Source organism: Neolamprologus multifasciatus, chromosome 18, assembly GCF_963576455.1.
Source record: "Neolamprologus multifasciatus chromosome 18, fNeoMul1.2, whole genome shotgun sequence".
In the NCBI taxonomy this organism is placed as follows: Eukaryota; Metazoa; Chordata; class Actinopteri; order Cichliformes; family Cichlidae; genus Neolamprologus; species Neolamprologus multifasciatus.
The window spans coordinates 3,982,809-4,010,476 of NC_140456.1; the positions used below are offsets into that span (position 1 = coordinate 3,982,809).

The 27,668-nt window shown below is 41.7% G+C and overlaps 4 protein-coding genes across 6 annotated transcripts; all 4 read left to right on the forward strand.

Annotated features, from left to right (window-relative positions):
- The first annotated feature begins 6,736 nt into the window (after positions 1–6,736).
- Positions 6,737–8,737, forward strand: LOC146497061 (E3 ubiquitin/ISG15 ligase TRIM25-like). 2 transcript variants are annotated; one of them, XM_085140708.1, is made up of 2 exons: positions 6,742–7,592; positions 8,297–8,434. In XM_085140708.1, the coding sequence occupies exons 1-2, from the start codon at positions 6,789–6,791 to the stop codon at positions 8,351–8,353; spliced, it is 861 nt and encodes a 286-aa protein (XP_084996834.1). In that variant the 5' UTR covers positions 6,742–6,788; the 3' UTR covers positions 8,354–8,434. The 2 variants fall into 2 exon arrangements, with proteins under 2 accessions (XP_084996833.1, XP_084996834.1); XM_085140707.1 differs by having other exon boundaries at positions 6,737–8,737.
- Positions 8,738–9,972: 1,235 nt separating this feature from the next.
- On the forward strand, positions 9,973–16,397 carry LOC146497062 (uncharacterized). Its single transcript, XM_085141055.1, has 3 exons — positions 9,973–10,349; positions 11,352–11,613; positions 13,638–16,397. Exons 2-3 carry the CDS (start codon positions 11,364–11,366, stop codon positions 14,465–14,467), a joined length of 1,080 nt encoding a protein of 359 aa, XP_084997181.1. The 5' UTR covers positions 9,973–10,349; positions 11,352–11,363; the 3' UTR covers positions 14,468–16,397.
- Positions 16,398–19,804: 3,407 nt separating this feature from the next.
- LOC146497063 (tripartite motif-containing protein 16-like) lies at positions 19,805–22,274 on the forward strand. Its single transcript, XM_085140749.1, has one exon. It carries the CDS (start codon positions 19,995–19,997, stop codon positions 21,657–21,659), a length of 1,665 nt encoding a protein of 554 aa, XP_084996875.1. The 5' UTR covers positions 19,805–19,994; the 3' UTR covers positions 21,660–22,274.
- A 191-nt stretch (positions 22,275–22,465) lies between these two features.
- On the forward strand, positions 22,466–26,725 carry LOC146497064 (uncharacterized). 2 transcript variants are annotated; one of them, XM_085140910.1, is made up of 3 exons: positions 22,466–23,759; positions 24,752–25,013; positions 25,708–26,723. In XM_085140910.1, exons 2-3 carry the CDS (start codon positions 24,764–24,766, stop codon positions 26,535–26,537), a joined length of 1,080 nt encoding a protein of 359 aa, XP_084997036.1. In that variant the 5' UTR covers positions 22,466–23,759; positions 24,752–24,763; the 3' UTR covers positions 26,538–26,723. The 2 variants fall into 2 exon arrangements, with proteins under 2 accessions (XP_084997036.1, XP_084997037.1); XM_085140911.1 differs by lacking the exon at positions 22,466–23,759 and having other exon boundaries at positions 25,708–26,725.
- The last annotated feature ends 943 nt before the right edge of the window (positions 26,726–27,668 follow it).

Below are 27,668 nucleotides of genomic sequence, written 5' to 3' on the forward strand. Positions count from 1 at the left end.
CACTCTTCCCAGTCTGGTGCAGGTCTACAATTCTTTTCCTGGTGTCCTTCGAAAGCTCTTTGGTCTTGGCCATGGCGGCGTTTGGAGTCTGACTGGTTGAGGCTGTGGACAGGTGTCTTTTATACAGATGATGAGGTCAAACAGGTGCCATTCATACAGGTAACGAGTGGGGGACAGAAAAGCTTCTTACAGAAGACGTTACAGGTCTGTGAGAGCCAGGGATTTTCCTTGTTTGAGGTGACCAAATACTTATTTTCCACCCTGATTTACGAATAAATTCTTTACAAATCCTACCATGTGAATTCATGGATTTTTTTTCACATTCTGTCTCTCACAGTTGAAGTGTACCTCTGGTGCAAATTACTGACCTCTGTCATCATTTTAAGTGGGGGAACTTGCACAATCGGTGGCTGACTAAATACTTTTTTGCCCCACTGTAGGTCACTGCAGAGTGACCACCTAAATACAACTAAGCCTGAATAAAGATTAAGAGGAAAGATGCTGAGCTGAAGCAGCTCTCAGGGCGGGGGGACCCTCCCCGCCCTGGAGCCAGGCCCGGGGAGGGTGCCCGCGGGCGAGCATCTGGTGGCCGGGCCTTAGTCCATGGTGCTCGGCCGGGAACAGCCCGAAGAGGAGACATGGGCCCATCCTCCCGCAGGCCCACCACCCACAGGAGGCGCCATAGGGGTCGGGCCGGAAGGTGCTCCACCTGGAGACTCTGTTGTCCTGCTGGGACACTTCAATGCTCATGTGGGTAACGACAGCGAGATCTGGAGGGGCGTGATTGGGAGGAACGGCCTCCCTGATCTGAACCCGAGCGGTGCTTTGTTATTGGACTTCTGTGCTAATCACAGTTTGGCCATAACGAACACTTTGTTCAAACATAAGAGTGTCCACAAGTGCACGTGGCACCAGGACGCTCTAGGCCGTAGGTCGATGATCGATTTTGTAATCGTATTACCAGACCTGCGACCATATGTTCTGGACACTCGGGTAAAGAGAGGGGCTGAGCTGTCAACTGATCACCACCTGGTGGTGAGTTGGATCAGGTGGCGAGTTGGATCAGGTGGCGGGGGAGGACGCTGGACAGACCTGGTGTACCTAAACGAGTAGTGAGGGTGTTCTGGGAATGACTAGCAGAGGCCCCAGTCCGCGAGATCTTCAACGCACACCTACAGCAGAGCTTCAACAGGATTCCGAGGGAGACAGGGGACATTGAGTCCGAATGGACCATGTTCAGTGTCTCCATTGCCGAAGCTGCTGCATTGAGCTGCGGCTGCAAGGTGGTTGGTGCCTGCCGTGGTGGTAATCCCCGAACCAAATGGTGGACACCAGAGGTGAAGGGAGCCACCAGGCTGAAGAAGGAGTCCTATCGGGCTTGGTTAGCCTGTGGGACTCCGGAGGCAGCCGACAGGTATCGACAGGCCAAGCAGAATGCAGCACGGGCAGTGGCTGAAGCAAAAACTCGGGTGTGGGAGGAGTTCGGAGAGGCCATGGAAAAAGACTTTCGGACTGCCTCGAAGTGATTCTGGCAAACCGTCAGGTGTCTCATGAGGGGAAAGTGGTGCTCTACCTGCACTGTGTATAGTGCTTGCGGAGCGCTGCTGACGTCGACTGAGAAAATTGTCAGGCGGTGGAAGGAATACTTCGAGGACCTCCTTAATCCCACTGACACGTCTTCCGAGGAGGAAGCAGAGTCTGGGGATGAGGGGAATGACCCGCCAATTTCCGGGGGCGAGGTCACTGAGGCAGTTAAACAACTCCTTGGTGGCAGAGCCCCTGGTGTTGATGAGGTCCGCCCCGAGTTCCTGAAGGCTCTGGACGTTGTAGGGCTGTCCTGGTTGACACGCCTCTGCAATGTTGCGTGGAGATCAGGGGCAGTACCCGTGGACTGGCAGACCGGGGTGGTGGTCCCCATCTTTAAGAAGGGGGACCGGAGGGTGTGTTCCAACTACAGGGGGATCACACTCCTCAGCCTCCCTGGGAAAGTCTATGCCAGGGTGCTGGAAAGGAGAGTTCGTCCGCTAGTCGAACCTCGGATACAGGAGGAACAATGCGGTTTTCGTCCTGGTCGCGGAACACTGGACCAGCTCTTCATCCTCTCGAGGATACTTGAGGGTGCATGGGAGTTTGCCCAACCAGTCTACATGTATTTTGTGGACTTGGAGAAGGCATTCGACCGTGTCCCTCGGGGTGTCCTGTGGGAGGTGTTGCGGGAGTATGGGGTGTCTGGCCCATTGCTACGAGCCAGTCGATCCCTATACAACCGTTGCAAGAGCTTGGTTCGCATTGCCAGCAATAAGTCTGACTCGTTCCCGGTGGGTGATGGGCTCCGCCAGGGCTGCCCTTTGTCACCGGTTCTGTTCATAATTTTTATGTACAGGATTTCTAGGCGCAGCCAAGTGGCGGAGGGCTTTCGCTTTGGTGGCCTCAGAATCTCATCTCTGATTTTTGCGGATGATGTGGTTCTGTTGGCTTCATCGGGTGAGGGCCTCCAGCTCGCACTGGAGTGGTTCGCAGCTGAGTGTGAAGCAGCGGGAATGAGGATCAGCACCTCCAAATCTGAGGCCATGGTTCTCAGCCGGAAAAGGGTGGAGTGCCCACTCCGGGTCGGGGATGAGTTCCTCTCCCAAGTGGAGGAGTTCAAGTATCTCGGGGTCTTGTTCGCGAGTGATGGGAGAAGGGAGCCGGAGATCGACAGACGGATTGGGGCTGCAGCTGCAGTAATGCAGACGCTGCACTGGTCCGTCGTGGTGAAGAGGGAGCTGAGTGTAAAAGCGAAGCTCTCAATTTGCCGGTCGATCTACGTCCCTACCCTCACCTATGGCCACGAGCTGTGGGTAGTGACCGAAAGAACGAGATCGCGGATACAAGCGGCAGAAATGAGCTTCCTCCGAAGGGTGGCTGGCCCTTAGAGATAGGGTGAGAAGTTCGGCCATCCGGGAGGGGCTCAGAGTAGAGCCGCTGCTGCTCCACATCGAAAGGAGCCAGCTGAGGTGGTTCGGGCATCTGACAAAGATGCCCCCTGGGCGCCTCCTGGGTGAGGTGTTCCAGGCATGTCCCACCGGGAGGAGGCCCCGGGGCAGACCCAGGACATGCTGGAGAGATTATCTCTCGGCTGGCCTGGGAACGCCTTGGTGTTTCCCCAGGTAAGCTGGAGGAGGTGGCTGGGGAGAGGGAGGTCTGGGCCTCTTTGCTTAGGCTGCTGCCCCCGCCACCCGGCCTCGGATAAAGCGGATGAAAATGGATGGATGGATAGGTGATAAAGCGATAGATCTTTCAACACAATTCAACTTTTTCTATATAATCATCATACAAAATGTAATCAAATGGAAAAGTCTCTTTTTAAAACTTGTTTTATTAGTTTTAATCTTTAAACTTTATGCATCAAGCAAAAATTTAATTATCTGCAACATTCTCTGACTGGAAGAAATTAGTTTAATATTTAAACCTATTTTCTGCACATTCCAGCACATAAAATAAAATATTTTTTGTGTGTGTTTACACTCAGTCTTTCAAATACATGCAAGTAAAACACAGCAGAAAATAAATAAAGTCACAGACTAGCGGTCCTTTTGCTCTATTTTCACCTGTAAAGCAGGAGTGGGGTAGGCGGAGGTTTACCCTGGTGCAGGTGTGCCGCAGCGGTCAGTGGAAGAATCCGCGAGTTTCTCTGTGAGTTTCCCATTACGTTGTAGCGCACTCGGTGCTTGCTTGGAAGTTTGGGGGGGGGGGGGGGGGGGGGGTTTGTTGTAAAAAGAAGTTCTTCCCACGCACAGCGGACACTAATGTTTTTGTCACTTTTTATGGAATCAAACTCAAAGTAAGGTCAGTACTTCCACGCTTTAAATGCTGCACGCTCATACTCTCTCTGCACTCGATATATGATCCATTGTTGATCTGCACACAGCTGTTTTCACGAACATCACACTTGCTTACGTCACTGCCATGAGACATTCTCGCAAAAAAAAAAAAAAAAAAAAAAAATCACGGTATTAGTAACGCAGTAATGCAGCATTCCTACGGGAAAGTAAGGGTAATCGAATTACCGTTTTTGCAATAGTAATCCCTTACTTTACTCGTTACCTGAAAAAAGTAATCAGATTACAGTAATGCGTTACAAGTAACGCGTTACGACCATAGATGGGCAGTAACTAATGATGGAGAGTCAGAGGTGGGAAAGTGTGTGGGGGGGAAAGAGAGCGGCTTCTCTCTGTCTTCCTCTTTTACAAACAAGAACAAAGAAAATGAAGGAGTGGAGGTAGAGGAGGAGAATGTGGGGAGATAAAGGATAAAGATTAAGAATAATTAGTCTCTGACTGCTCATCTCACTGTCATAGTTCAGTGTGTTTGGCCCAGAGTCTTAAGATTTTTGGTGGCTCGTGATTTTTTCTTTTGGATTTAAGAGTTCTCTTAAGTCCTTTAAATATTATAGTGATTTTGAGTTTTCTTTTCTATGATCATCAGATGATCTTAGTTTCCATTCATGTCCTGTCTGTCTCATCCCGTCTCTGTGTTTGAAGTCTCCTGTATGAAGGAAGTCCTGTCTCTGTTTGTTTTGCTTTCTGTCCTTGTGGCAGGTCAAGTGCCTGATTGAAGGTAGCTAAAAGCATCTTCAGGTCTGATAGCATAGGGATGTTCAGCTGCTACAGTTTTTGCCTTGCAGTTAGAGGTTTCTTATTCTGAAGGTGGCTCCTTTAACATACTTTAGGGCCCTTTCATAGACGAGTAAAAGTTTATTACAGTAAGATTTAACTATCAAAAGCAAGTGGAATAACAACCAGCATCCACTGTGCCCAAGTGAAGAAAAATAAGTTATGCAGGTCAGTTTGTGTTGCTCAGAAGCAGTTTGCACAAAGTTGCTTATGTTGTTTTTCCTAACTTTCCCCCCATGTTCTTTTATGTGATGTTTCAGTGTTAGTCATTGACTTCTCATTTTATTTGATGGTCATTTGTCTCTTATGCTTTGTATTTAGTTTCACTTCCTGCGTCATTAATTCTGATGAGTCTCACCTGTGTGTTCAGTCGTTCCCTATTCCCCTGATTAGCTCTAATGTGTATAAATTTGTATGAAAAGCACAACATGTATTAGTATAAATAATTTCAGTTATCCTTTGTGACCTTGTCTGTTTTTCAGTCGGGATTTTGTTTGTTGCTTTTCTTCTGAATTTTTGTGGTGTTCTTGCTGGACTGTCACGGGTTGCTCTGAGGATCCACACGCAGGACTCCGGGGTTGTGATTTAACAGAGAAAGTTTTATTTACAGGCAGTGCGGAAATTGTGCTATTTACAAGACGTGAGGGGCGGGGTTCCATGGAAAAAGGGAAATCCCACACATGTCCACGCCGACCTCTCTCCACACTCCACACGGGGAAACACGGGGATGGGTCTGGGGAATCTAGAGACACAGAAACACACTTTAACGTCTGATATGTCGGCACAGGAACAATGAGTGAACAATGAACTCACCCGAAACTCTGATTGACTGATTGGGACCCACACCCAGTTTCACACCTTGGCTCAGGCGATTAGAGGATCATCAGGGGGTCCTTTTGTCTCTCTGTGGGGGGAAACTCCCACTAGGTTTATATCTGGGACTCTCCACCATTTGACCTTAGAACTGAAGAAGCTTCTCGGATGAGAGGTGAAACGTCTTCAAGCAACTTAAAGAAGTCCAGACGCTTTCCTTGCAAGCTCCTTTGACTGCGATGACCTGGATGACTGAGAACCTTCACAGACGTAATAAACACAAAGTTTTGGTTCCATAACATTTTTCTATCATTGCTTTATTATGGATTAGGTGCAAGAGTTGTTAAAATGTATAATTAAATAATAGATGAATTCAATAGCAAATTGTGCCTCATTCTCAGATGGACAGCAAGTGGAATGTGATAGATGAGATGAGGAGATGGAAGGAAGAAGAGAGGCAAAGAGTGATTCACAGGCAGAGCTTAGTTTATTTCCCACAGTTTTGTTGCCTTATGGTTCCAAGAGCTGTGACCAGTCTTTGTGTTTTATTATTATCTCATAACACTTGTTTAATCAGCTACCCTCTCTCCTGTGGACTGTTTAATCTCTACAGTCTCAGATCAACACGGCCCTGCCCTCCAGCACTATCAGCAGCAAGAGCAGAAGCAACCCCCCAAACAGCAACATTGTACCCATCAGGTAAAAAATAGGCTACGTTTGCTTTGCATCGTGCCCACCTGATGACAGTGATATAGTGTGATGCGATTCCATATTAGATTCTTGATGAATGTGGGTTGTTGTTCTTCAGCCTGCTTCTATGAGCCCTTTTTAACTGTGAGCACCCGCCCCTTTAAACATCTCTGCACTGCCCTGACTAAATGTATATATAAACTGTCTCTATGGTTTACAGTCTGAGTCTGACAAGCTGTCAGCTGTTCATTTCTGCTATTTGAATTGTTAAAAGAAACAGAAACTATTCATTTAGCAGATTAACATAAAGAATTGAGAGGCATCCAGTTATTGACATTTATATTATTTAGTTAAAGGTTTGAACAGAAAACAATTAAACACAGAGCCTCTCCCCGCTTTCTGGAATGAATCACAGCATGAAAACCCTTCCTCTTCTTCCTGCTCTCTAGCTAAGCACCTCCTGTCTGTCCATATCTTTCTGTGTTCCCTCCCCTTTAGATCTACATTATGAAGATGGGTGTAACCAACATGTGTTGGCAGGCCCCATCACATGTTGTTCAGATCAGACGTCAGAACAGTTTCTATAATAAGGAAGTGAAACTTACACAATCACTGACACTGAGAGGAGAAATGGCGCAGAAAGGAGTTCAGCTGGACCGAGAAACTTTCTCTTGTTCGATCTGTTTGGATCTACTGAAGGATCCGGTGGCTATTCCCTGTGGACACAGCTACTGCATGAAGTGTATTAAAAGCTTCTGGGATGAAGAGGAAAAGAAGAAAATCTACAGCTGCCCTCAGTGCAGACAGACGTTCACACCGAGGCCTGTCCTGGTGAAAAACACCATGTTAGCAGATTTAGTGGAGCAGCTGAAGAAGACTGGACTCCAAGCTGCTCCTGCTGATCACTGCTATGCTGGACCTGAAGATGTGGCCTGTGATGTCTGCACTGGAAGAAAAATGAAAGCCTTCAAGTCCTGTTTAGTCTGTCTGGCATCTTACTGTGAGAAACACCTTCAGACTCATTATGATTCACCTACATTCAAGAAACACAAGCTGGTGGAGCCCTCCAAGAAGCTCCAGGAGAACATCTGCTCTCATCATGATGAGATGATGAAGATGTTCTGCCGTACTGATCAGCAGAGTATCTGTTATCTCTGCTCTGTGGATGAACATAAAGGCCACGACACAGTCTCAGCTGCAGCAGAAAGGACTGAGAGGCAGAGAGAGCTGGAGGTGAGTCGACAAAACATCCAGCAGAGAATCCAGGACAGAGAGAAAGATGTGAAGCTGCTTCAACAGGAGGTGGAGGCCATCAATCAGTCTGCTGATCAAACAGTGGAGCACAGTGAGAAGATCTTCACTGAGCTGATCCATCTCATCCAGAAAAGAAGCTCTGATGTGAAGCAGCAGATCAGATCCCAGCAGGAAACTGAAGCGAGTCGAGTCAAAGAGCTTCAGGAGAAGCTGGAGCAGGAGATCACTGAGCTGAAGAGGAAAGATGCTGAGCTGAAGCAGCTCTCACACACAGAGGATCACATCCAGTTTCTACACAACTACCCCTCACTGTCAGCACTCAGTGAGTCTACAGACTCATCCAGCATCAATATCCGTCCTCTGAGCTACTTTGAGGATGTGACAGCAGCTGTGTCAGAGGTCAGAGATAAACTACAGGACATTCTGAGAGAGGAACGGACAAACATCTCACTGACAGTCACTGAAGTGGATGTTTTACTGTCAGATCCACCAGAGCCAAAGACCAGAGCTGAATTCTTAAAATATTCATGTGAAATCACACTGGATCCAAACACAGCAAACACATATCTGTTATTATCAGAGGAGAACAGAAAAGTAACAGCAGTGAATCAACAACAGTCTTATTCTGATCATCCAGACAGATTCACTGGATGGTTTCAGGTCCTGAGTAGAGAGAGTCTGACTGGACGTTGTTACTGGGAGGTGGAGTGGAGAGGGAGAGTTCGAGTAGCAGTCGCTTACAAGAATATCAGCAGAAAAGGAGAGGGTAATGAATGCTGGTTTGGACGTAATGACAAATCTTGGTCATTAGATTGTGACAACAACAGTTATACATTTCGGTACAACAACATCCAAACTCGTGTCTCAGGTCCTCGTTCCTCCAGAGTAGGAGTGTACCTGGATCACAGAGCAGGTATTTTGTCCTTCTACAGCGTCTCTGAAACCATGACTCTCCTTCACAGAGTCCAGACCACATTCACTCAGCCGCTCTATGCTGGACTGAGGGTTGGACACATGGCTGAGTTGATTAAAGTGAAATAGACTGAAGTCTTTCATATTGTTGTAAGTTTAAATCTGTATTTTAGTTCCCTTTTAGTTTCTCTCCATCATTATTGTGGTATTTATGTGCTGCACATAAATCAGATGTCAGTCAAACATTATGGGCAGAACCTCGACATCTTCAAGATGTTGTCTTGATGTTTTTACGTTTTATAGGTGGAGCTCTTTCCTGTGTCTGTTCAGCCATGGAGACTATCAATGCTTATGAATATTTTTATTTTAAAAAATTTCTCCACATGAAAACATAAACTTCTCTATCTTCTAAATGTTTACTGAATATTTTTTTTTAGGTATTTGTATGTTGTTGTTTCTCTTCACTGATCTTAACAGAGAAGTCTACAGACCTTCCTTTATCACACAGATTTTATTCTCATTACTTTGTACATTTATAAAGAAAACAATTAATTACAGAGCAATAAGAAATTTTAAGAAAGTGCACTATATCATAATTTATAGTAAAGTGTATTAAAGCATCGTTAGTTAGTCACTTATTTAGTTTGGAGCTGTATCATCTGACACTGTGGAAACATTTCCTCCAGCTTCAGCACAGAATGTTAAAAACAGAACAGAACTATTAATGAGAACAAACAGTAGGAACACAGTATCAGCAAACATCATGGCTTAAAATGGAGAGTAAAAATCAAAAAATAAATAAAATAAATTAGTAAAAAGGATTTCCTGTTGACATGTTATTGGTCCTTACTTGTCTGCAGCACCTCCAGGATGTTTCTTATATGTTTCTGGTTATTTTTGCACCAATTTTAGTTTCTGTCAGTAGGAAGTTCAAGTTCAACTCAGTGTGTTTGTTTGTTTTTTTCAAACTGATACCTGACCTTGAACACCTTTAAAAAAAAAAACTGTCAATAAAGCGATGATATAAAATGCTTATATTAGTACTGAAAAACCCTGCATACCCACTTTACAGATATAAATAATTATATAAATCCACAGCTGAACTGGAGGAGCAGCTGATCTAGTTCACTCATGTGTTTCTGGACTAAGAGTTGGAGCAAATACCTTATGATTCAGTGATGTTTGTTTTGTTAAATATTTTGTAGATCCAAGAGTGAGTTTGACTCATGATGATGATGTTCAATTAAACAAAGTTGGTCACAAATTCTTCAAAGCTGTTTATTAAGAATATATTCACTTGGACTCATCAGAGAGGCTTGTGATCCAAGGGAGCCATCAACTGGACAATTACTGACATGACAACAAAAAAGCTGAGTACAGAGGGGGGAACAGAGGTGAAAATGCTTGCTTTAAAGGATTGTAATGTTTCCTTTTAAAATAAGTCTCTAAGGTCAGACAAAGGGACAGAAACTCATAGCATTCGACCAGCCCAATGACAAAACTATAAGTTGTTTTTTAACATCTACTTTTTCATCTATTTCGTACGGAGCCCCGCAGGGGACATGGGAGAAAAAAAACGGACTTTTGCGAGATCTCGCAAAAGTCCGTTTTTTTTCTCCCATGTCCCCTGCGGGGCTCCGTAGCTCCGTAATTTCGCAGTCACAGTCAAAGTATAAACATTGGCACGCTTTGTCTTGTGATTCTGCTGCTAAAAAATTACCATGTGCAAAGTACCGGACTTTAAGGCTTTGACTTGATGCCAATGGCCTGAGGAGGACAGTATTACCCTTGGACATGTGTAGTCTGCCGTCTATTCAATAGAAGAACAAGAAGCGCGGAAATGGCACAACTCGTATCGCACAACTGTCTTCAGTTTCTGGGAGAGTTTAACAATGAGAGACTGATGATGCAGAAGAAATCTCCGTGGTTAAAAACATTAAAAACAGTCGTCCAGGATGATGAGATCAGCCATTGGCTCAGACTGCTGTATATCAGCCGGAGACCCGAGATTAAGTCACGCAGCAGGTATGTAAAACTGTGATGTTCTCAATGAACTAACACAGGAATGATCTGAGCTCAGTCTGTAAGCTAACAGGCTAAAATCAGAGAGCAGCTAATCAAACAAGTGCGTCCCTTTTTTTAAAAGGTCAACTTTTAACAATAGACATTCATGAGACACATCAAAACCAAACAGGGAGGGAAAGCTTCGGTTTTCTGCACTGTGCCACAGTTCGCTGTCTGCTTCGGTTCACGATGCCTCACTCCGGGGCTACAGACAGTTCTCTGCCGCCTGTGGTGCTCCTCACCTCCGTCTGCACCCACAGACTTCCCGAGGTGGAGGCAGGCCGGCAGGGACTTTGAGAGATGGGCTTTACTTTCAAAAATACCCCTTAATCAGGGTCTAACTCACTAAAAGATGGCCATATGTCTCTCTCCAACTTAATCTCTTTCTTTTAAGTAATTGTTTTTAATTGAAATGAAATTAATTGTTCAATAAAATTATTACATTTATAATTTAATTAAAGTTAAATCAATCAAATTGATTGTGACTTTGCTAGTTAACAGGAAGAGAAACAAACTTACACAGGATAAGATTAAATTTGGACCCAGCAGAAAAAGTCAGAACACAGACAAACAGAAACATTCCTCTTTGGTTAAAATAAAATGCAGATTATTGCTCATCTGCAGTTTTAATCATGGTGAATAATTTATGATTCAGCCAAGTAAGATTCTTCTGTGTGGAGGTTTTTCCCCTGTCAAAAGGCATTGACCTTTACCTTCATCTAAACATGGACTTTAAGTCATGTAGTTGCCGTTGTTTGTTTTTAAAGAGGTCATAATATCTTTGTGATAGTAGAAATTTATCTTCAAAGTAAAAGTTATAAAGTGAATTAATAAGACTTTCCAAAAAAGAGAGGGAGTCACATGGTGCTTCTGAAACATTTGTACAAACCTCTCTCACAGCCCTGCTGATTGAGGCTGCACCTTTACCTGTCTAATCTTTTTCTTTTTACTTTGTTCCTCAAGTCCCACATCAACATGAAGTGTAAGGAGGAGGAAGATCTGGCTGGCCAGCAGGTCTGCAACCAGGAGAGGAACTTCAATCTGGACCAGGAGGACACAGAGCCTCCACAGATCAAAGAGGAACAGGAGGAACTCTGCATCAGTCAAGAGGGAGAACAGCTTGTAGTGAAACACGAGGATGAAGGCATCGTCGTCTGGACCGGGGAAGAGCGGCTCAGACAGCTGCATAACATCTGGAAACCTGAGAAAGATTTACAGAGCACCGGTAAAACTGTAATCGCTTTTCTGAAGTGTTAACATTAATATTAAACCTACAGTTTGTATCAGTCAGATCTATTTAATGTGTATTTGTGAAAACATGACAGGGAGTTTTAAATGGACTGGTTCTTATTAGAGATGGACCGATCCGATATTACGTATCGGTATCGGTCCGATACTGACCTAAATTACTGGATCGGATATCGGAGAGAAATAAAAAATGTAATCCGATCCATTAAATATCAAAAAAGCACCTCACAAAACTTGGCGACATGGCGAGCCGGAGCAGTGTGGTCACGTGATAGAGCCGCTGTGTGTATTTGTAGCCTGCTAGCAAACATTTCATCTCCGAGGACGTTTTCCCAGAGAGAAGTAAAGCAAGTGTGTAAGTTCATCTCTGAATGTTTGTAAAGCATTCCCACCTTAAGCTTAACAACAGATATATGGAGCGACTACCTCTTCTCTCTCTCTCTCTGCTACTTGTGAAACTGATTAATGATCAGCTGATCGGCTTTTCTGTCGCGAGTCCGTCTCTCTTCTTAGTTTTTGGCCCACTTCTCACCAGAAAGAGGAAACCAGCAGCTGAACAACAGCAGCACGTTTAAGCTTGATAAGCTGTTGTTAGAATTTATTTAATATTACTTTCTACACCAGGATCTTTTTCTACAGCTGACGGCTGGTAACTGTGCAGGGGCGGATCTAGCAAAGTTTAGCCAGGGGGGCCGATAGGGCATGGACAGGGAAAAGGGGGCACAAAGACATACTTTTCTTTCTTGTTCTCATTTAAAATGTCGAGCTTTTAATAAATAATTATCTGAATCTTACACCCAAAGTTTTAATCTGATGTAAAATGTATAGAAGTCCATTACTGTATATAGTAACTGTTAAGTCTAATATACCCTAGTAAGATATACTACTGTTTCCTTTGGGAAGATACCATCTGTGCAGTCTGCAGTTCTGTTGAAGAAAGATGTTGAATCTATTTAATTATTCTTGAAAAATAATTTCTTTCTGTGCATTTTTCCCCCTGCATCAAATTAAATTTGATTACATCGATTAAGCATCATAAGGTGGAGGGTGGTTCCCTATTTTATTTTTTTTTTGCTGGGAGTTTGCAACCCTATTAGTTAGGTTGCTTAATATTTCTGCTAAGTACTCTTTAAAATACCAGAATAGGGAGGATGGAGCAGGTTTAACTTTATTAGATTGATCAGTGTTGCTGAACTATGAAATATTTTGGGCGCAGTGTATTTTTTACATACAGGTGTAACAGAATAGCTTTAGTGTTGTTGTTTATTTAAACTTGAGTATAAACTTATACAAAATGCAGCAAGATATTAAAAAAACGTTTTATTGATTAAAAAACACACTATATCGGATTCATATCGGTATCGGCAGATATCCAAATTTATGATATCGGTATCGGTATCGGACATAAAAAAGTGGTATCGTGCCATCTCTAGTTCTTATAAAGCGCTTTTCTACTCAATCTTGAGCACTCAAAGCGCTTTACAAAACTTGTGTATTCACCCATTTGCACAAGCACATTTTTCTTAGCCAACCTTCAGACACACATTCCACAAATCAAAGAGCAACTTGAGGCAATTTGGAGTTAGTATCTTGCCCAAGGATATTTGAAATGCAGACTAGGTGAAGCCGGGAATCAAACCGATCAGTAGATGATCTGCTCTACCGCCTGAGCCACAGCCACCCCTAATAGTGAAGATTATTTTGAAAAATATCAAGATGTAGATCAGTTTCTAGATCAACTCCAAAATAGATCATCAGTCAGTCAGAAATAAGTGAGTTCTTTTTTGTTTTAAAGGTTTTCTTTACTCTTAATGTTGCTGAAAAATGTCAGAACTCAAGTTCTCATTTGCATCAGAGTGCACAAATAACTTCATTTTTACACACTTTTAATTTCACCTGCAAATGTGAGCAACATGCCCTCATTACAAACTTTAACTAAAACTTTATTTTATCTTCTCAGAAGTGTTTTTCTATAATTACCTTTTTTTATTGTTCGTTTAGACCTCCACCAGCAAACTACCTGTAAGGAGGAGGAGTTTGTCGCCAATCAGCAGGAGAGGAACTCAAGTCTGGACCAGGAGGACCCAGATCCTCCACAGATTAAAGAGGAACAGGAGGAACTGCTGGAGGAGATTGTACTGAAGCAGGAGATCAATAGTTTTATGGTGACTTCTAGTTTTGAGGAAAGTGACCTCAGTGAATCAGAACCAAACGATGACCAGCTCCTTGCTCTTCACTTTCCTGAACCAGAGCTTGAGGAACAGGAAGAAAACCAGCATGTGGACTCGGGATCAACTAGAAATGCGGAGCTGAAGAAAAGGAGACGTCACAAAAACAGAACAGATAAGTCTCGGAGTGAAACTGATACAAGTAAAAAATCTGTAAGCTGTGACACTTGTGGAAAAACCTTTCAGTGTAAATCCAACCTGACGAGACACATGAGAGTTCACACAAGTGAGAAGCCACAATCTTGTAGCACCTGTGGGAAAAGATTGATTTGGAAATCAGGATTGGAAACTCACGTGAGAATCCACACAGGCGAGAAGCCGTATTTCTGTAGCACCTGTGGGAAAAGATTTGGTAAGAAATCAGGACTAGAAACTCATTTGAGAATCCACACCGGTGAGAAACCGTATTCTTGCAACGTCTGTAGGAAAGAGTTTAGAGACTTGTCGACTATGAAAAGTCACAGAAGGATCCACACAGGGGAGAAACCATATATTTGTAGCTCCTGTGGGGAAAGATTCAGTTGGAAATCAGGACTGAATTTTCATCTAAGGATCCACCTGAGTGACAAACCAAATCACTGCAGCACCCGAGGTAGAAAATGACCTCATGCTCCAAGTCATGGTACATTTTCTGTCCACAGCAGTGAAGAGCACTCTATGTTGTTTATTCCAGCCCTGACTTTATGTTTCTCTAAGTTTGATTTTTTTTTATTGGTCTTTAAAGGTGACACAAATATTTATTGAACAAAGATGCTCTTTTAATATTTACCACAGAAACTTGTATTTCTTCTTCAGTGTAGAAGAAAACAAACATGAAAATTAGTTTTTCATCACTTGTTTCTTGATGTGATTCCTCTTTATCAGCCAATAAATAAGTTTTAATACACAGAAATAAAGTTTTTTATAAAAAAAAAAGTATAGCATTTTCATTTAAATATGTTTTCTTTGTGATTTTTAAGGAAGGTACTTCAGTATGGCTTTGTCCTGGTTTAGATTCTTGTCCTGTTTCTTCACAGCCTGGGTAATGTGTTACGAGATTTGATTAAAATTTCTTTTGACTAATTTTGTCTATATCCCTGCAATATAAAAGCAGTCATGATTGCCATATTGGCTCATGATAAGTATTTATGTCATAAATGCAAGTAAACCCATTGTTTGCTAACTCTGTGTGTGCAGTTTGCTTCATAAGTACAGAACTTAAACTTAAACTTATCCATCACAGATGTAGATACGAAAATTGGATCAACAGGGAACCATAAATTCTACATTTGGATTTCTGATTATTATTTCTGCCTGATTTTCATTATATTGACCTGAGTAGGGCAGCAACAGATGTGAAGAAGAAGAAGAAGAAAAAAAGAAGAGAGCAGAAATGAAATTCTAGGTCAGGGGTCGGCAACCTGCAGCTCTTTAGTCCTTACAGTGCGGCTCCGCGTGGTTTGGGAAAATAAATTAGAAGTTTTTAGCTGAAGTGTATTTTATTTATGTTAGTTATTTTTTTTAACTTGTAGTTCTAAATTGGAAGATTATTGTGAAATTGAAGTATTAAAATAAAATTATATTTTATTATTTTTTCATCGCTCAAAATAAGCATCACACTCACAGAAGCCGGTGTACCCGCCGAAACTCCGTGCATTTATCGAGACTTTCAACCCCAGGTAGGTCAATTATGGATCTTTGGATCCACATTATGTCAGCAGCTCCACCGTGAACTAAGTTAAAAACAAACACCGCTCACGCCTCACAGACGACAGCTGACAGTCCTGCGTAAAGATGAAAGCCCCGATCTGCAGACGCTGTGCGCAGAGGTTCAGGAGCAGAAGTCTCATTGTAAACATATCACGGCAGACCCGACGATGTTTGCATGAACACGCTTTTCAGCATCTCTTTATTGACCACTTTTCACACACGGTTGCTGTACGCATACAGCCGGCTGTAGCTTTGCAGCTCACAGCCCGACAACACAACAGCAGAGAGAGCACAGACGTTAAGGCGGCGAGGCGTGATTGCGGGTGCCGCTCAGGTGCGTCCGCCTCCCCTGCAGCGGCGCTGCAGACCACGCCCCACCACACACATTAACCTGGTAAAATACATATTTAGGCAGAATTTTTCATCTTTTAGCAGCATAGAGCTTTTTTTCCAGTTATTTTTTAAAAGTCAGGTCAAGGCTCCAAAAGCCCAAAGGAGATATAACGGTGGTGGCTCACAGCAGTTTTTGTTTGCTGGATCATTTTAGTTCAGCTTTCCTTTTTTTATATTTCTTTAAGAGTTCAAAATGTGTTAATTACATAAATAAAATGTAATTTTCTTTGTAGCACTTCATGGATTTCATAAGCAACACACCTTATTTGTTCACACAAAGCATAAAGGTAAAAAACAATATATACAGTGTTATCTTCATTGTAGATGTCAAAAAGTATTTGCGGCTCCCAGAGTTTTCTTTTGCGTGGAAACCGGGTCCAAATGGCTCTTTGGGTCTTAAAGGTTGCAGACCCCTGTTCTAGGGTCACTTTTAAACTGTAATGAACTCTTAGCTGGAAGACTTTGGTTTGGTGATGTGTTAGAGAGATAATTCAGTGGTTGAAGCAACAGTGGACTGACTGCTGTGGAAGAAATCCTCCCAGAGAAGATGTGATCGACCTCTTTGAGGAGATCAGCCATCAGCTCAGAGTGCTGGATATCAATGCAAACCCAAGATAAAGTCATACAGAACAGGTGTGTAAACCAGTGTTGGTCTCAGTGAAATAACACAGGAATACGACTCATGATCAGATCAGAGCTCAGCTAGTGGGCTAACAGAATAAAATCAAGGAGTGCTTCTCATTTTCTTTCTGTTTAATTCTGATTATTCTTAGTTTTTGTTCAGTTAGTTCAAACTAAACTCCCATTGGATACCAGGTGTTCATTTAAAAAAGCTGCAGGTTCAAATGTAATAGCAACATTTTTAAAAATGTGTCTCTAAGCATCATCATTGCTTTTATTCAAATCAGCCATAACTCATATTTAATTTGATGTAGATTTCCCCTCATTTGCATATTGTCTGACCTGCTGTCTACTATTGCATTTTTTTTATCCTTGCACTCACAAAAGATGCAGTGAAGCAGCCGAATGTCAAGATTTTAATGTCATTTAATTCAAAATTTATTGTAGTACTTTGATTAAACTGAATCAAAAATCTTGTGATTTTTATTTTTATTCCTGGACTCTAACTCCAAAATAAAAATAGCTTTGCATGATTAACATAAAAAAATCACATTAAAATAATTTCCTTATTTATTTTGATCTGCAACCCATTACTACATCTTCTGTATCGAACAAACCATTTCAGCTCCTCTTGCTTTCAGTCCACTTTTAAGCTAACTATCTTCTGATTGACTGCTCCTTAAAAACAAAGGTTTAATTAGCACCTGGGGAGGGTTTCTATTTTTCATAATTACTGCTTATTCCACAGGTTCTTCCCCCTGTCCTTCTGTATTCTCTGTGACAATTTTGTGTCCCTGTGTCCCGTGGTTAATTACTTTATTTTGACAGTCCTTCGTCAGTATCAGGTGGATACTATTCAGCTGTTCCCCAGGTGTGTCCTCCCTCTTGCGTTTATATTGTCTGTTTCACCCATTATTTCTTGTCATGTCATCGTCTTATTACTGATTTGACAAATTAATTTCTGCTATATATCACATCACAACTGTGCAACCAACATGAGAGTGGAGGGTTACAAATTTGCTGGTTGGCTAGTAAGTAAAGTTGAATTATATAGCACTTTTTAAGACTATAACCTGTCACAATGTGCTTTACAAAGAATAATCAAGTTGCAGAACTTAGCTGGATTTTTTTGTAGTCATGGCCAAATGAAGCTTTCTGAAGTTAGTATTGAAAACTGTTCATAACTCGAAGCTTTTCAACACAGTCCTCTTTAACGGCATCTGGTGGCCAAAAACCTGAATCTACAACGTAGGATTAACTGCTTCATTATGTTTGATGTCATGTGACAGTTCTGTCTGATATCGGGCTGATGTGCCATGGTGTTTTTCCTTTTGCTTGTGACTTCTGGATGTTTTATATTAATTAAAATAAAAAATACTTCATATATAACAATGTGCAACACAATCTTATAATAGGTTGGGAGTAATGCTTGTGCTGTGAGGTCCCTGCTGCCACCTGATTATATAATTAACCAGTGGACAGGTACGTTTATATAATATACTATAACCTCTATAAATATAAGTATATGTATATCATGTTTCTTACGTACATTTTAAGCCTGGGAGCAGAAATGCTGATGATCTGGTTTTTATTTAATAATATGGAGAGCGTCCTTTCTTCCTGGCTCCATGTCTCTAATTATGTCACACAGTGATTCGCTCTCTATTGCACAAAATCACCAAAACACAGCACAAATCCCACCAATGATTCAATGCCTTATAAACCAACGAGTCAGGAATTGAAGCAACATGCTGAATGAAGCTCCGAATGTCATTGATCACACGACTCTGTTCAGGGAAACCAAGCCTCGGCACAGTGTTTCTGAAGCAGTGTGTTGATTTTTTGACACATATGCTGGAGCTTCAGCCATCACTACTTTTTTTTTACATTCTTTCTTAAATAAAAAGGTTAAACAAAGATTTGGATCACTTATTAAATTAGGTTACTCGTGTTCAAACGATAGACAATCCCTCTACTGTCTGATTACACTTTATTTACAACAAAGAAAAGTAGAAAATAAAACATTAAGCTGTTGTCAGGAAGTTGAAACTCAAACATTGGAAAACTTTGATTAGAAATCACCTGCATGGTAAGTATGTATGGAGGCTCAGAGACATACTGAGCCTCCATACATACTAACCACTAAGTGCAATAATTACTGACTGTAGAGAGGAAGCTGGGAGCAGCAGTGAGTGCACCTGTAGGAAGTTTCAAAGGAGGTGACCAATCAGTAATGTGGGAGTCTGGAGAGAGGAGCGTTGTGAGGGGTAGTGGGTCACAGCCCAACAGAACAAAACATTGCTGCACTCATTATCGGTGGATGGGAGCAGTTCTCATGATGTTTAAAGCTGCCATCTATGAAGACAGACAGCAGGCTGAAAGCTCAAGTTACTGTAGAAAGCAGGAAAAGATCAGGTTTAGTGCTGCAGAACTGCTGCAGTCTGAGCACAGATGTTAGGAGTATAGCAGGGTGCGCTAGAGCCTCTCAGGTGACTCCATCCATGAGCCCTGATGACACAGTTTAGGTATGTGGAGTTCTGTTTATGTTCCCCTAATGCCCATAAACTTTGGTCTAGTCAGAGTGTTTATACTGGGGATGATATTGGTTTTATATTGTGACCTCTATACTTTCTAAACAAGGCTGCATGAATTTAACTGTGACAATAAAGTTTTTTTGTATATAAATCTCAATGTGCATCCTCACTCTAAGCTGAATACAGTTGAGCTGAGAAAACTTTTAATTTATTAAGGTTTAAATGTCAAAAGCAACTTGGACAGCAAAACAGAAGAGGGCAAAAAGGACCAGGGTAGCATCCAGTCTGCCTAACATAAAAGGAAAAGGTTATGAATGTCAGTAAGTGTTGGCTAATTTTCTAGTTTACCCAAAATAAATTTGGAAATTTCCTCCATTCCTTATTCTGTCTTTTACTCTTCTTGACCAAAAGTTTAAAATGTAGAGAAAAAGATTTCCATCTTGTTGGTCTATCAGTCTCTGATAAGCTGTCAGTAATTTGTGTTCATCTGGACTATTTGAATGAGAAAGAAAAGCAATTAGTGCAGCAAATTTACGTGAGAAAGTCAGGTGATTTTTTTTAAAACACAACTCTGACAAGTATTTTAACTCAGAAATTATCTCTGCTGTAAAAAGGGTTGAACACATACTCTTCCTAGAATAAATTACAGCCTGATAACCCTCCCTCTTCTTCCTGCTCTCTCACTCAGCACCTCCTCTCTCTCCACCTATTTCCTTGTTTCCTCCCGATTCCTCGACAATCTACACGTGTGTTTGAATGTAACCAATGAGGTGACGTGGAAAAGCTGACACTCCCCATTCACTGCAGAAATTCATGTTGTTATTGTCAGAGCTCAGACCAGTTTCAGTTATAAGGAAGTGAAACTTACACAGTCACTGACACTGAGAGGAGAAATGGCGCAGAAAGGAGTTCAGCTGGACCGAGAAACTTTCTCTTGTTCGATCTGTTTGGATCTACTGAAGGATCCGGTGACTCTTCCCTGTGGACACAGCTACTGCATGAACTGTATTAATGGCTTTTGGGATGAAGAGGAAAAGAAGAAAATCTACAGCTGCCCTCAGTGCCGGAGGACTTTCACAGCGAGGCCTGTCCTGGTGAAAAACACCATGTTAGCAGATTTAGTGGAGCAGCTGAAGAAGACTGGACTCCAAGCTGCTCCTGCTGATCACTGCTATGCTGGACCTGAAGATGTGGCCTGTGATGTCTGCACTGGAAGAAGAATGAAAGCCTTCAAGTCCTGCCTTGTTTGTGTGATCTCTTACTGTGAACAACATGTTAGGCTTCATTATGAATGTCCTGCCTTTGAAAAACACAAGCTGGTGGAGCCCTCCAAGAAGCTCCAGGAGAACATCTGCTCTCGTCATGATGAGGTGATGAAGATGTTCTGCCGTACTGATCAGCAGAGTATCTGTTATCTCTGCCCTGTGGATGAACATAAAGGCCACGACACAGTCTCAGCTGCAGCAGAAAGGACTGAGAGGCAGAGAGAGCTGGAGGTGAGTCGACAAAACATCCAGCAGAGAATCCAGGACAGAGAGAAAGATGTGAAGCTGCTTCAACAGGAGGTGGAGGCCATCAATCAGTCTGCTGATCAAACAGTGGAGCACAGTGAGAAGATCTTCACTGAGCTGATCCATCTCATCCAGAAAAGAAGCTCTGATGTGAAGCAGCAGATCAGATCCCAGCAGGAAACTGAAGTGAGTCGAGTCAAAGAGCTTCAGGAGAAGCTGGAGCAGGAGATCACTGAGCTGAAGAGGAAAGATGCTGAGCTGAAGCAGCTCTCACACACAGAGGATCACATCCAGTTTCTACACAACTACCCCTCACTGTCAGCACTCAGTGAGTCTACAGACTCATCCAGCATCAATATCCGTCCTCTGAGCTACTTTGAGGATGTGACAGCAGCTGTGTCAGAGGTCAGAGATAAACTACAGGACATTCTGAGAGAGGAATGGACAAACATCTCACTGACAGTCACTGAAGTGGATGTTTTACTGTCAGATCCACCAGAGCCAAAGACCAGAGCTGGATTCTTAAAATATTCATGTGAAATCACACTGGATCCAAACACAGCAAACAAACAGCTGTTATTATCAGAGGGGAACAGAAAAGTAACAGCAGTGAATCAACAACAGTCTTATTCTGATCATCCAGACAGATTCACTGACAGGTTTCAGGTCCTGAGTAGAGAGAGTCTGACTGGACGTTGTTACTGGGAGGTGGAGTGGAGAGGGGGGGAAGTTTATGTCGCAGTCGCATACAAGAATATCAGCAGAAAAGGAGGTAATGAATGTGTATTTGGATATAATGACAAATCTTGGTCATTTGATTGTATCAACAACAGTTATACATTTTGGTACAACAACATCCAAACTCGTGTCTCAGGTCCTCGTTCCTCCAGAGTAGGAGTGTACCTGGATCACAGAGCAGGTATTTTGTCCTTCTACAGCGTCTCTGAAACCATGACTCTCCTCCACAGAGTCCAGACCACATTCACTCAGCCGCTCTATGCTGGACTTTGGGTTGGACACATGGCTGAGTTGATTAAAGTGAAATAGACTGAAGTCTTTCATATTGTTGTAAGTTTAAATCTGTATTTTAGTTCCCTTTTAGTTTCTCTCCATCATTATTGTGGTATTTATGTGCTGCACATAAATCAGATGTCAGTCAAACATTATGGGCAGAACCTCGACATCTTCAAGATGTTGTCTTGATGTTTTTACGTTTTATAGGTGGAGCTCTTTCCTGTGTGTGTTCAGCCATGGAGACTATCAATGCTTATGAATATTTTTATTTTAAAAAATTTCTCCACATGAAAACATAAACTTCTCTATCTTCTAAATGTTTACTGAATATTTTTTTAGGTATTTGTATGTTGTTGTTTCTCTTCACTGATCTTAACAGAGAAGTCTACAGACCTTCCTTTATCACACAGATTTTATTCTCATTACTTTGTACATTTATAAAGAAAACAATTAATTACAGAGCAATAAGAAATTTTAAGAAAGTGCACTATATCATAATTTATAGTAAAGTGTATTAAAGCATCGTTAGTTAGTCACTTATTTAGTTTGGAGCTGTATCATCTGACATGTTATTGGTCCTTACTTGTCTGCAGCACCTCCAGGATGTTTCTTATATGTTTCTGGTTATTTTTGCACCAATTTTAGTTTCTGTCAGTAGGAAGTTCAAGTTCAACTCAGTGTGTTTGTTTGTTTGTTTTTTTCAAACCGATATCTGACCTTGAACACCTTTAAAAAACATCTGTCAATAAAGCGATGATATAAAATGCTTATATTAGTACTAAAAACCCTGCATACCCACTTTACAAATATAAATAATTATATAAATCCACAGCTGAACTGGAGGAGCAGCTGATCTAGTTCACTCATGTGTTTCTGGACTAAGAGTTGGAGCAAATACCTTATGATTCAGTGATGTTTGTTTTTGTTAAATATTTTGTAGATCCAAGAGTGAGTTTGACTCATGATGATGATGTTCAATTAAACAAAGTTGGTCACAAATTCTTCAAAGCTGTTTATTAAGAATATATTCACTTGGACTCATCAGAGAGGCTTGTGATCCAAGGGAGCCATCAACTGGACAATTACTGACATGACAACAAAAAAGCTAAGTACAGAGGGGGGAACAGAGGTGAAAATGCTTGCTTTAAAGGATTGTAATGTTTCCTTTTAAAATAAGTCTCTAAGGTCAGACAAAGGGACAGAAACTCATAGCATTCGACCAGCCCAATGACAAAACTATAAGTTGTTTTTTAACATCTACTTTTTCATCTATTTCGTACGGAGCCCCGCAGGGGACATGGGAGAAAAAAAATTAAGACGGACTTTTGCGAGATCTCGCAAAACTAACTCGGGAAAAGTCGAATTCTCGCAAAAGTTGAATTCCAACAATGGCGGCAGCTACTTAGTTGTAATATTACTCTTTCTGGGTCACAAAATACACTTTTAAGATATTTTGAGGCGTGAATGTAGTTGTGTAAACGTCAGATACCTGCTCGGTTTACAAGACATCAAAAGTGCTCCGACGTTTTCGGAGATCTGACACCCACCATCTCGAAGCTAACGGGAGGTCGAGACCTACTACAGCCGGGAGGAACACCGCTGTCCCGGCACATCGTGCCTCAACCTCCCGGTCGGCTTCGAGCTGGCGGCCTCCGAAGAATGCGGCTAAAACTTTTGCGAGATCCCGAGTTTGTTTTGCGAGATCTCGCAAAAGTCCGTCTTAATTTTTTTCTCCCATGTCCCCTGCGGGGCTCCGTAATTTCGCAGTCACAGTCAAAGCATAAACATTGGCACGCTTTGTCTTGTGATTCTGCTGCTAAAAAATTACCATGTGCAAAGTACCGGACTTTAAGGCTTTGACTTGATGCCAATGGCCTGAGGAGGACAGTATTACCCTTGGACATGTGTAGTCTGCCGTCTATTCAATAGAAGAACAAGAAGCGCGGAAATGGCACAACTCGTATCGCACAACTGTCTTCAGTTTCTGGGAGAGTTTAACAACGAGAGACTGATGATGCAGAAGAAATCTCCGTGGTTAAAAACATTAAAAACAGTCGTCCAGGATGATGAGATCAGCCATTGGCTCAGACTGCTGTATATCAGCCGGAGACCCGAGATTAAGTCACGCAGCAGGTATGTAAAACTGTGATGTTCTCAATGAACTAACACAGGAATGATCTGAGCTCAGTCTGTAAGCTAACAGGCTAAAATCAGAGAGCAGCTAATCAAACAAGTGCGTCCCTTTTTTTAAAAGGTCAACTTTTAACAATAGACATTCATGAGACACATCAAAATCAAACAGGGAGGGAAAGCTTCGGTTTTCTGCACTGTGCCACAGTTCGCTGTCTGCTTCGGTTCACGATGCCTCACTCCGGGGCTACAGACAGTTCTCTGCCGCCTGTGGTGCTCCTCACCTCCGTCTGCACCCACAGACTTCCCGAGGTGGAGGCAGGCCGGCAGGGACTTTGAGAGATGGGCTTTACTTTTAAAAATACCCCTTAATCAGGGTCTAACTCACTAAAAGATGGCCATATGTCTCTCTCCAACTTAATCTCTTTTAAGTAATTGTTTTTAATTGAATTGAAATTAATTGTTCAATAAAATTATTACATTTATAATTTAATTAAAGTTAAATTAATCAAGGTGATTTTGACTTTGCTAGTTAACAGGAAGAGAAACAAACTTACACAGGATAAAATAAAATTTGGACCCAGCAGAAAAAGTCAGATCACAGACAAACAGAAACATTCCTCTTTGGCTAAAATTAAATGCAGATTATTGCTCATCTGCAGTTTTAATCATGGTGAATAATTTATGATTCAGCCAAGTAAGATTCTTCTGTGTGGAGGTTTTTCCCCTGTCAAAAGGCATTGACCTTTACCTTCATCTAAACATGGAATTTAAGTCATGTAGTTGCCGGTGTTTGTTTTTAAAGAGGTCATAATATCTTTGTGATAGTAGAAATTTATCTTCAAAGTAAAAGTTATAAAGTGAATTAATAAGACTTTCCAAAAAACAGTCACATGGTGCTTCTGAAACATTTGTACAAACCTCTCTCACAGCCCTGCTGATTGAGGCTGCACCTTTACCTGTCTAATCTTCTTCTTTTTACTTTGTTCCTCAAGTCCCACATCAACATGAAGTGTAAGGAGGAGGAAGATCTGGCTGGCCAGCAGGTCTGCAACCAGGAGAGGAACTTCAATCTGGACCAGGAGGACACAGAGCCTCCACAGATCAAAGAGGAACAGGAGGAACTCTGCATCAGTCAAGAGGGAGAACAGCTTGTAGTGAAACACGAGGATGAAGGCATCGTCGTCTGGACCGGGGAAGAGCGGCTCAGACAGCTGCATAACATCTGGAAACCTGAGAAAGATTTACAGAGCACCGGTAAAACTGTAATCGCTTTTCTGAAGTGTTAACATTAATATTAAACCTACAGTTTGTATCAGTCAGATCTATTTAATGTGTATTTGTGAAAACATGACAGGGAGTTTTAAATGGACTGGTTCTTATAAAGCGCTTTTCTACTCAATCTTGAGCTCTCAAAGCGCTTTACAAAACTTGTGCATTCACCCATTCGCACAAGCACATTTTTCTTAGTGCTTTTCTACCAACATTCAGACACATTCCACAAATCAAAGAGCAACTTGAGGCAACTTGGAGTTGGTATCTTGCCCAAGGATATTTGAAATGCAGACTAGGTGAAGCCGGGAATCAAACCGATCAGTAGATGATCTGCTCTACCGCCTGAGCCACAGCCACCCCTAATAGTGAAGATTATTTTGAAAAATATCAAGATGTAGATCAGTTTCTAGATCAACTCCAAAATAGATCATCAGTCAGTCAGAAATAAGTGAGTTCTTTTTTGTTTTAAAGGTTTTTTTACTCTTAATGTTGCTGAAAAATGTCAGAACTCAAGTTCTCATTTGCATCAGAGTGCACAAATAACTTCATTTTTACACACTTTTAATTTCACCTGCAAATGTGAGCAACATGCCCTCATTACAGACTTTAACTAAAACGTTATTTTATCTTCTCAGAAGTGTTTTTCTATAATTAGCTTTTTTTATTGTTCGTTTAGACCTCCACCAGCAAACTACCTGTAAGGAGGAGGAGTTTGTCGCCAATCAGCAGGAGAGGAACTCAAGTCTGGACCAGGAGGACCCAGATCCTCCACAGATTAAAGAGGAACAGGAGGAACTGCTGGAGGAGATTGTACTGAAGCAGGAGATCAATAGTTTTATGGTGACTTCTAGTTTTGAGGAAAGTGACCTCAGTGAATCAGAACCAAACGATGACCAGCTCCTTGCTCTTCACTTTCCTGAACCAGAGCTTGAGGAACAGGAAGAAAACCAGCATGTGGACTCGGGATCAACTAGAAATGCGGAGCTGAAGAAAAGGAGACGTCACAAAAACAGAACAGATAAGTCTCGGAGTGAAACTGATACAAGTAAAAAATCTGTAAGCTGTGACACTTGTGGAAAAACCTTTCAGTGTAAATCCAACCTGACGAGACACATGAGAGTTCACACAAGTGAGAAGCCACATTCTTGTAGCACCTGTGGGAAAAGATTGATTTGGAAATCAGGATTGGAAACTCACGTGAGAATCCACACCGGTGAGAAACCGTATTTCTGTAGCACCTGCGGGAAAAGATTTGGTAAGAAATCAGGACTAGAAACTCATTTGAGAATCCACACCGGTGAGAAACCGTATTCTTGCAACGTCTGTAGGAAAGAGTTTAGAGACTTGTCGACTATGAAAAGTCACAGAAGGATCCACACAGGGGAGAAACCATATATTTGTAGCTCCTGTGGGGAAAGATTCAGTTGGAAATCAGGACTGAATTTTCATCTAAGGATCCACCCGAGTGACAAACCAAATCACTGCAGCACCCGAGGTAGAAAATGACCTCATGCTCCAAGTCATGGTACATTTTCTGTCCACAGCAGTGAAGAGCACTCTATGTTGTTTATTCCAGCCCTGACTTTATGTTTCTCTAAGTTTGATATTTTTTTTTATTGGTCTTTAAAGGTGACACAAATATTTATTGAACAAAGATGCTCTTTTAATATTTACCACAGAAACTTGTATTTCTTCTTCAGTGTTGAAGAAAACAAACAAACATGAGTTTTTCATCACTTGTTTCTTGATGTGATTCCTCTTTATCAGCCAATAAATAAGTTTTAATACACAGAAATAAAGTTTTTCATATAAAAAAAAGTATAGCATTTTCATTTAAATATGTTTTCTTTGTGATTTTTAAGGAAGGTACTTCAGTATGGCTTTGTCCTGGTTTAGATTCTTGTCCTGTTTCTTCACAGCCTGGGTAATGTGTTACGAGATTTGATTAAAATTTCTTTTGACTAATTTTGTCTATATCCCTGCAATATAAAAGCAGTCATGATTGCCATATTGGCTCATGATAAGTATTTATGTCATAAATGCAAGTAAACCCATTGTTTGCTAACTCTGTGTGTGCAGTTTGCTTCATAAGTACAGAACTTAAACTTAAACTTATCCATCACAGATGTAGATACGAAAATTGGATCAACAGGGAACCATAAATTCTACATTTGGATTTCTGATTATTATTTCTGCCTGATTTTCATTATATCGACCTGAGTAGGGCAGCAACAGATGTGAAGAAGAAGAAGAAGAAAAAAAGAAGAGAGCAGAAATGAAATTCTAGGTCAGGGGTCGGCAACCTGCAGCTCTTTAGTCCTTACAGTGCGGCTCCGCGTGGTTTGGGAAAATAAATTAGAAGTTTTTAGCTGAAGTGTATTTTATTTATGTTAGTTATTTTTTTTAACTTGTAGTTCTAAATTGGAAGATTATTGTGAAATTGAAGTATTAAAATAAAATTATATTTTATTATTTTTTCATCGCTCAAAATAAGCGTCACACTCGCAGAAGCCGGTGTACCCGCCGAAACGCCGTGCATTTATCGAGACTTTCAACCCCAGGTAGGTCAATTATGGATCTTTGGATCCACATTATGTCAGCAGCTCCACCGTGAACTAAGTTAAAAACAAACACGCT

Excerpts from the sequence above, each read along its gene's own strand:
- LOC146497061 (XM_085140707.1), top strand. The coding sequence starts at position 6,789 with ATGGCGCAGAAAGGAGTTCAGCTGGACCGAGAAACTTTCTCTTGTTCG.
- LOC146497062 (XM_085141055.1), top strand. The coding sequence starts at position 11,364 with ATGAAGTGTAAGGAGGAGGAAGATCTGGCTGGCCAGCAGGTCTGCAAC. Across the intron at positions 11,614-13,637 it reads GAAAGATTTACAGAGCACCG|ACCTCCACCAGCAAACTACC; the intron begins GTAAAACTGTAA and ends TTGTTCGTTTAG.
- LOC146497064 (XM_085140910.1), top strand. The coding sequence starts at position 24,764 with ATGAAGTGTAAGGAGGAGGAAGATCTGGCTGGCCAGCAGGTCTGCAAC. Across the intron at positions 25,014-25,707 it reads GAAAGATTTACAGAGCACCG|ACCTCCACCAGCAAACTACC; the intron begins GTAAAACTGTAA and ends TTGTTCGTTTAG.
- LOC146497063 (XM_085140749.1), top strand. The coding sequence starts at position 19,995 with ATGGCGCAGAAAGGAGTTCAGCTGGACCGAGAAACTTTCTCTTGTTCG.